The 9,400-nt window shown below is 39.6% G+C and overlaps 1 protein-coding gene across 1 annotated transcript in view; it reads right to left on the bottom strand.

Moving 5' to 3' along the window:
• The window catches only part of Akap13 (A-kinase anchoring protein 13), a 285,672-nt gene that overhangs the window by 205,069 nt on the left and 71,203 nt on the right, over positions 1–9,400 (bottom strand). The window contains exon 2 of the mRNA XM_028776648.1: positions 4,666–4,709. Coding sequence (XP_028632481.1) covers positions 4,666–4,698 — 33 coding nt within the window. The 5' untranslated portion in view covers positions 4,699–4,709. The remainder of the gene's footprint in view (positions 1–4,665; positions 4,710–9,400) is intronic.

Below are 9,400 nucleotides of genomic sequence, written 5' to 3' on the forward strand. Positions count from 1 at the left end.
GAAGGAGGGAAGGAGGGAAGGAGGGAAGGAGGGAAGGAGGGAAGGAGGGAAGGAGGGAAGGAGGGAAGGAGGGAAGGAGGGAAGGAGGGAAGGAGGGAAGGACAGACAGATTGATTTACCACCATACCCTCACAAAGTAATTCAGATATAAAAGAACTTTTCCAAAAGCAGAATCTTGACAGCATTGTTCTAAGTTAGCTTCCTGGCTAAACTACCAAGCCTCAGTTCAAAACAAAATTTTTTTTTTTTTTTTTTTTTTTTTGTCACTGATCTCAATGACTACATAAACTATTTTTGCTATGCTTGAACTACCTAAAAATCTAGGGTTCCCAAGGCCAGCACATGCTCATTAGGATAAATCCCAGCATCCAAAAAAACTCCAAGCTGTTGCAGGGTTAGCTTTTAGAGCATGTGAAAACAAATAGTGTACTTTCGTGTGTGGGACAGCGGGTCTAAGAAGATTACCTAAGGACCTTTGAGCCTACAAGATCTAGCTTCTCCTCATTCCCTAAGTCTCTAACCTCATCGACAGGAGGCCAGCCCTTCCCAGCCATGTGCTCACTATGCCCAAGCACTGTCTGCTGTTCCTCCATGGCACCACGCCAGCTTCTGCACTGGTCCCCTTGAAGATATGCACTCTCCCAGGCCACCCAGGTCTCTGTTTCAGTGACAAGGCCAGAATCCTTCTCTGCCACCCAATCCCAAAGAGCCCCTAGGCAGGCACCATTATATTCTCTGGATTTATGTAGCTCATAAAACACTTTCCCTCTTTAAAGTATCTTCTGCATCAGTTGTCCTCCTCTCCTTGCTGTAATGCAAGTGCCAAGAGGCCTTCTGTTTGGTTCATGGCTCAATCTTCAGCATCAGAAACAAGTGCTGGTCAAACAAGACACCTAAATTAGAGAATAAATTTCCCCAGTTCCATCCTAATTTTCCTGTCTAATCTTGATGTGTGACTGAAATTAATTATTCCAGGAATAAAATGCTAAAAGCTCAATTATTAATTTGTAGGTATGCCCAAACTTTGACACTGTTATATAACACTGTCACCTATACAGTTCATGCCTGAGAAATCAGCAATCAAAATTTTCAGATTCATGATTTTTGTGTTGAGAGGCAACCATCATTGTGTCTGGGCTCAACAGCTATCCAGCAGGTAGGTACATCTGGATCCACTTGTTCTTTCCAGTGGGACACATGGGTCTCTTGCTGAATATTCCTGAAAGCTTTCTGGAATTCTTCTCCTGATTCAACTGTCTTCTTCCTTGACTGTCCTCTCTAACACCATCCACTCCTTTATTTTATCAAAGAGCTCACCTATCTATCCTCACAGTCAAAAATACCAGTATTTTAGTAGGATACAGGCTATCTCCGCTCCAATTTTTTTCGCCCTAGAGTTCCAAGCTCAGCAACTCTTAGGAAAGCTATGTACCATTTGTATTTAAAGAACAAGTACATTTCCTTCTGCCCACCCCATCGCTTACAGTGGCATCAGCTGTCACACTCATTCTCAGTCCCATCAATCATTTGTCACACTTTCACTTCTCATTTTAGTTAAAGCATTTGGTTCTCTTGTTCTTTTAAATCTCTGCTTGCATCTAAAAATGTCTTCCATTTTTATTCTCATTACACTATCAAGATCACCACACTGAGAAGGATATTCCTACAAACTTTCACCATTTTAATCACTAGACAGAACCTACACATATCTTGTAATCCATCCTAGCAACAATCAATACTTTTGTGGAGGTGCAAAGAGTACATCGCTGCTGATCTAATTCACGTACCTAACATGAAGGCTGTTTGCACACAAGAACTAACATGTAAGGAGAGGAGAACATACTCACACTGAGCAACTGGTCTTAGTTACAACCCAGTGACTCTACATCCACCAAGAACATTTCCTCCAGGAAATAATTATGCATTAAGGCGGCCTCACCTAAATTATTTCACAATACAAGCATCTGCCTAGTGCATAACTCTTATTTTGAGGCAGGGTCTCACTCTGTAAACAGGCTGGCCTCACACACATGGTGATTCTTCTGCTTTCAGCCCCATGATTACAGGTATGTGCCACCACGCCTGGCTCGAAGTTTTTAACTACTGTAAATTATTTTGTGTAAAACTCTACTCAATGACTGAGTAAAGTAATTATTTGGAGTCCAGTCCTGCTTAACTTAGAGATGAAAGGTCTCAGGATTGTTTTTCTTCTTTTGAAGCAGTTTCTCTCCTCTGCTCCTAACACCCTAGGAGACCTCAAATATATAATTTAAAAGAAAACTTCAACATAGTCTTTGATCTTTTGCTCACTACTTCGTTTTCTAGGTGCAGAAAACTGACTCTCTGGCTAACACACTGTTATACTGAACCTGCTTTTCTTAATTTAGTGCATATACAGTGGAATATACTGTTAGTCTCTTCAAAAAGACACAACAAACTGTGCCATTGGCTGTGACTGCTGACAGACATTTGTAAACTAAGCTTAAGATTTCTTCTGTAGAGCCTGTCAATTCCTTTAAACATATAGTCAGATATAATGTGCTTGTTTTATTAATAAGAATCCTTAAAAATTATTCTTGCCTCTCTAAAAGAATTGTGTTTTGCTTATTATTGTTGCTATTCTCTCTCTCTCTCTTTCTCTCTCCCCTCCCTCCCTCCTTCTCTCCTCCTCCTCTTCCCCTTCTCCCTTTCCCTCTCTCTCTCTCTCTCTCTTTCTCTCTCCCTCCCTCCCTCTCTCCTCCTCCTCCTCTTCCCCTTCTCTCTCTCTCTCCCCCTCCCTCTCTCCTCCTCCTCCTCTTCTCCCCCCTCTCTCTCCCCCTCCCTCCTCTTCTTCCTCCCCTTCTCCCTCTCCCTCTCCCTTCCCCTCCTCCCTCCCTCTCCGTGTGTCCGTGTGTGTGTGTGTGTGTGTGTGTGTGTGTGTGTACAAATGTATGAGGCCAGAAATCAAATCCTGGTCTCTTCCCTATCGCTGTGTACCTTCTTCCCCTTTGAGGCAGTCTCTCTCATTGATCCCTGATGGAGTTCACCAATTGGTAAGAACACCTAGCTGCACTGAAAGCTCCCAAGATCTTCCTATCTTCCTCCCTCCACTTTCCAGCCACATCTGGCTTTTTATCTGTGCCAGAGATTTGAACTCAGGTTCTGATACTTTACCTACTGAGCCATCTCTCCCACCCCCAGAATGAAGCTTTTTAAAATATAACATGTTTATAGTACTTTCTGACTCATCCAGAAAACAGCCTCCAATCACAGCTTTGCCACTTTATCACTTGCTCAGAGCTCATCTTCTTATGTCTAAGATAAAAATGGGTGAAGCAGATCATTCCTAAGTGATTATTTACTCTACAAATATTCACATCCGGTACAGCCCATGAAGGTAAGATCAGAAGGAATTTTACCTCATCTCTTTGCCACTACTTTCTCCTTTACAATTATCATTCAGAAAACCACAAGCTAAATTTTACACACACACACAAACACACATCGAATGGGACCAGGAGACAGTCTCACTAAGTAGTCTTGGCTGGCCTAAAGCTCCCTATGTAAACCAAGGTAGCCTTGAACTCAAAGATTGCCATTCCCAGAACTGACACGGCAACTCACAACTACCATTAACTGCAGTTCCAAACCCAACACCCTCTTCTAGTCTCGAAAGGCTCAAGGCATGCATGTAGCACACATACATACATGTAAGCAAACATTCATACACACCAAAGTAAAATCTTTTTAAAAAGAAAAATGGCAATGAACAGAACAGCAATTTTTGCATATCACAAGCCTTACAAGGAATTTGTTTCTAAAGCATACAAACAATCTGTTTACAACTCATTGACACAAATGACCCAATTTTTAGATGGCAAAGAGTCTGAACAGATATTTCACACAGGTATGCAATCACTCAGCCAACATATGCTCAGTGCCTGTTCTAACATCTGTCCTTTGTCCTTAAAAACCTGAGGAGGCTTCTGAAGCAACTAATTGACCCTTGTTTTCAAGGTGACTCAAATCAATTTATATAGGAGCTTCTCCCAATCTTGAACGACTGCAGCACAAGCCCAAGGGCTTCTCAGCATTCTGTCTGACTCCTCAACCCCAGACACCTTTCCCCACTTCAATGGAATCAATTCATTTCTACAGGCATAAGAAAAAAAGCTATCTAGAATTTACCTCATTCAGCTTGGATTTGTCGATTTAGCCATGTCATCTTACAATGCCCTTGTTTTAGGGAAGTGATATGCCAGTTTTAGCCAGTCGTGAGATAAGTAGTATTTTAGCCAATGGCATGGTTTCACATAGTTGTAAGGCAGAGTACCTCAAAGGGCAGTTGAAGATCTCCACACTATTTTTACAGAAATGCTCTCCAAGTGAAAAAAACAGACACCTCAGTACCACCTGGAGGGCATGCTGTTTCATATGAACATCCTACCACACTGACTAGATGACCTCAAATAGTAAAATACTATTGTTCTCAGTTCAGCTTCATGCACAGATCAGTCATTTAGAACTTACTAATCAAGGCTAATTTCATAAGTGTATTATTAAGTCAGTTAAAGTGTGTAGATGTAAAAATGTTCCTAATTTCTACATGAGATTTCAAGTTAATTATAGTAAGTAAACAAACGCAGATAAGTATAAAAATCAAGATAAACCACAATATTTACTTACATATAGTGGAGCTTGTTGTGGACTAAGTTTCATGACCCAGGACACTGAAACAAACAAAAAAGAAGAAATAGATGAGAATAAGACCAAAATTTTGTCAACCAACATTAAAACAAAACAACAGCTAACAGTTGTAGATGACTCTGTGAATCTAACCCCAAGTCTGAGTGGTGTACGATCATCTCTCCTTGGAGATCTAAGAAAACGGAAGTCCATAGGCTATGGAATACTTACGTTCTAGTCTTTTCAGAAGGGGGATGAGTTTTCAGATTGAAAAATCAAGGTCAACAGCTTCACAGTAAACATCCTCAATTGAGCTTTCACATGATATCCTAAGCTCATCAACTACTGCTTACCAGAGCATGAGCCCAAAACCCCACTAGGAAGCTTGTGTTGAAAGTAGGTAACAGAAGACCACTAAAGCACTCTCTATTTCTGCCTTCTCCTCAGAAAAGGAAGGCTACAGTTTGCCTTTAACAGCTAATATCAACGGTCAAATTTCTGTAGATGATTCTCACCAAAAAAAAATCACCACCACCACTACCAACAATAACAAAAACGAACAGACACTCTGAGATAGAAGGAATAAAGCTCACAAGGCCTGAACTCTAGACAAGAAACTGTAACTAACTAAGCAATGCCGAGAGCAGGAGAAATCACCTTCCCCAGGGAAGGGCACACCAAGTGATTGTTCAAGACCAAATGGTCAGCCCTGAAAACACATTCACACACCTAACCTAACATTATACAAACTGAGCAAGTTGTATTTATATATTTAGGAATATACACATATAACAACAATAACTAAATAGAAAGAGGACATGAATTTGAGAGAGAGCAAGAGGGGTACACAGGAGGTGTTGGAAAAAGAAAAGGGGAAGGGAAGAAATGCTGTAACATAACCTCAAAAAATTAAAAAAATCTTAAAAGATACCACCCCAGAAAAAAAAATAGCATATTCTTAAAAGTTAGGCTTGGTAATTTTATTGGGACACCAGAACAGCAGGTCCTTCACCCTTAAATATAAACTGACCTGACCTCAGCTAAGTCAGAGGAGATCAAAGTGACTCGATTAAAATTTCATTTGAAGTTTTACTCCTAATAGATAAATTAAGACACATATTAACCAGCAACCCCAGCAGTATAGAAACATCACTCAATGAAAAACAGTAGGTAAACTGCCACCATGAGTTCTCACAGATTTCAAAAACTCAACAATAAAACTGGAATCTAGACAGCATAAAGTTAGAGGTTTTCAATTGTCAAGTTTTCATGATCACAAATAATCTAAACACACTTTTCAAAATAAGCATCCTTGTAGAACTTCCACAGATCAAGCTGTGTGTGTGTGGGAGGGGGGGAGATTTTTTTCAATACTCACCCCCGAAGCAACTAACATATATGGGGTGAGGGATTCCATTATTCTAGTAGTAAATCATTTCCAACCAGTTCTATGCCATAGGCAAGCTCCCCCATGTTTGATAAGGCACCTCTACAGCCTCCCTTGCTCATTCTATAGTTAACTCCCCACAATGTTACTGCTCTCAGGCCTGCAGTGCTTCTTCCTCCTTGCCCACATTCATTTAAGGATTTTGAACTTAGAGGTATTAAAATCACTGAAAACTAAAATCAGAAATCTATCAGATCTTTTTAATAGAAAAGTTAAATATACTTCAGGCCATTATAGTCAAATAGGAAACAGATTAAAAAGAAAGGTTAGGGCCTGGAGAGGTGGTTCAGTAGTTAAGAACACTTGTTGCTCTTCCAAAGGACCAGAGTTCAGTTCTCAGCTCCCGTATCTCCTGCAGCTGCCTGTAACTCCAGCTCCAGAGGACTCAATCCCCTCTTGTGGCCTCTTTGAGAAACTACACACAAGTGAACACAAATCTGCACACACAAAGTTTAAAAAGTAAATAAAAGTAATCTTTTTAAAAAAGATGTTGATGAGCTTGAACAGCTTTTCAGTGCATTAAACTTCCATTTCATTTTAAGTTGCAAGCCTTTTAATCAGTTTTTCAGATCCCATTCAGACCTGCCTGGGATGCAGAATTGGAAGAAAATATAAGTTTATGAGTCAATGTGCCTTGACTAATTTATGAAATGGTTCTGCCATTATACACAGTAAAATAATATTAGTTACACAGACATAGAAATTGATACTCCAGCAATCCATTAAGACTAAAGGACTGGCGGCATCTATGATGAGAAGCAGCTTGACTCACTAGCCACCTTATAAAATGTTCATGATTTGCTAAGAAAAAAATAAAATGCTGGTTTCAAGTGGCTTCTCTAAGTGGCTGCCACCATACTGAATGAGAGCAATCACATGAGGGAAGGCAGCTGATGCTGTCACAATAGTGCAGAATTATAAACTCATCTAGACATGCGACAAACCAGTCTCATACACGGCGCTCCAACATGAGGATTAAAGAGGGATGACAAAGTGTCTGCCAGCCTACACTTTTCAAAGAGTCAGATCAGTGTTACATTGGCAACACAGGGCACCAGAAAGAATCCATCTGTCAAAAAGAATAAAAGCAACGACCAGAAGGCTCCAGGAATGGATGGGGAACTGGATGACTTTTAGGCTCCTTAAAATGCTGACACACAAGAAGAGAATTAACTTTAACAGCACTTTTCATGCTTCTTTTTTTGTTTGTTTGTTTTTTTGTTTTGTTTTTCAAGACAGGGTTTCTCTGTGTATCTCTGGCTGTCCTGGAACTCACTCTGTAGACCAGGCTGGCCTCGAACTCAGAAATCCACCTGCCTCTGCCTCCCACATGCTGGGATTAAAGGCATGTGCCACCACTGCCTGGCCTTAACAGCACTTTATATTTGATGTTTTATTCCTTCTCCACAGAGCATTCTATTCTCCTCTTTCATTGATTCAAAGAATGATTACTTAACACTTGGGGACAAAAGAGGAAAGAGCCAAAATCTGTCCAATATCAGCATGTAGACGTCTCTCCCCATGTCATCAATTAGGAGTCTTTGTCAACAAGATCTGCTAAGACCTCTCTGCAAAGAAAAAGTAGTGAAATGTTTTATTAATAACACCTAATAATCTCATCAAGTAATTTTAAGAAAGCTTTACAATGTCTTCCTTAGACAGTAACCTAAGGCAAATCACAAATTCAAATGAGTTGCTTTCAGCTAACAACAATAAAGAAAAGTACAGACAGGGAAAGCTGTCTAACATTTGAACTAAAAAGAAATACCAAAATTCAGTCTTAAACAGTATGATGTTATGAAGAATGCTCACAAATCTTTAACTCTGTAAAACTAGTTAGAGTTAAAATGAGTCCTAAATCCAATGGGTGTGAAATAAGCGAGTGACAGTGACCAGGTGCTTCTGTTCTTCCCACTTTATTTTATAATGTGGAGGGAACACAAATTTCCTATTTTACTGTTGTATAAAAGTGGTATATTCACTTTATGTTAAGACAAGACTCATCCAATTTTAATGCAACTGTCTTCAATCATATAAGTTAACATTCTCCTGTACTTTGATGTAAACTACTACCAGGCTTTTCTTCACAGGGTACAGTGCAGACACCATGATTAGACTGCTGCAGTTAGGTGTGCGATGTTTACAAAAATAAACAATAATAAACATTTTGGAAGTTTTGGAATTATTGCCTATAAAGGGGTTTGTAGAAATTCAAATGAGATTGGACATGTTCAGGGTGGTATGGCCGAAAATGATGTGTAGAAATTTAATCACTATACAAGATATCACAGAAACTAAGGCATGAAATTCTATGGCTGTAAGGCTGACCTGAGGGAAGGGGGTGGGGACAGGAAACAATGTGGTTTCGTAAATGAGTGAGAAATCTTAAAGGCCACAAGATTACAAACAAATAATTATAGTGTCCACAAACACTGTTTAAAGACCAGGTTGCAAATATTTGAAGTTTTATGGTTCATGTCTCTAATACAATATGTAAAAATTAATAGACGTGTAAAAGGCAGTTTGCTAGATGTGCAAAACTGAAAGAAAAACAAAACAACTAAAATCTTTACTAACAGTCTCTACAGAATGTATAGTTATAGATATATTAACATAGACAAACTACTCTAAGCCTATAATGAAGCATTCCTGAAATTGGGGATAGGCTTTTCACAGGCCCGACATAATTATTGAGCAATTTCACTTATAAACTTGGTGATCTCTGCTCACTTACAAGAGACCACCTGTCTAGGTCTAACAAAACCTGTAACTTCAATTAAGGTGGTTTTAAAAACAAAATATCCTCCACATCTGCCCCAAATCCTAGTAGGGAAGGAGAGTGATTAAGAACTCATGCAAGTATATACAGAGGATTTCTACTGTCAGAGTTCCTACATTACAGAATATGCTCCAGATAAATTCTCCTGGCTAAAGACTCTACTAAGCCCTAAGCTATCATCAGGTCCTAGAACCCACAAAAATGTATGGTGGGAGTAAGCATGGAAATGACAACGCATACATGCTCAGGATTCTGGTAAAAGAAAAAATGTCCAGCTCTTGCTCAAAGAAAACAACATAATCCAGTGAATCTTTCTTACATTCCTGGGAACACAGGCTGGTTGCTATAAATGTGTACTGACAGGGAAGTTGGGGAGGCTAGAACACAGGATTCTAAGTCAAAAGGAAAAGATAAAGAGTTTGTAGCATCAATGGGGTTTTCCTGTTAAGAAAAACAAATGATTGTCTACACACACACACACACACAGAGAGAGAGAGAGAGAGAGAGAG

Source organism: Grammomys surdaster, unplaced genomic scaffold, assembly GCF_004785775.1.
Source record: "Grammomys surdaster isolate TR1022 unplaced genomic scaffold, NIH_TR_1.0 271, whole genome shotgun sequence".
Lineage (NCBI taxonomy): Eukaryota > Metazoa > Chordata > Mammalia > Rodentia > Muridae > Grammomys > Grammomys surdaster.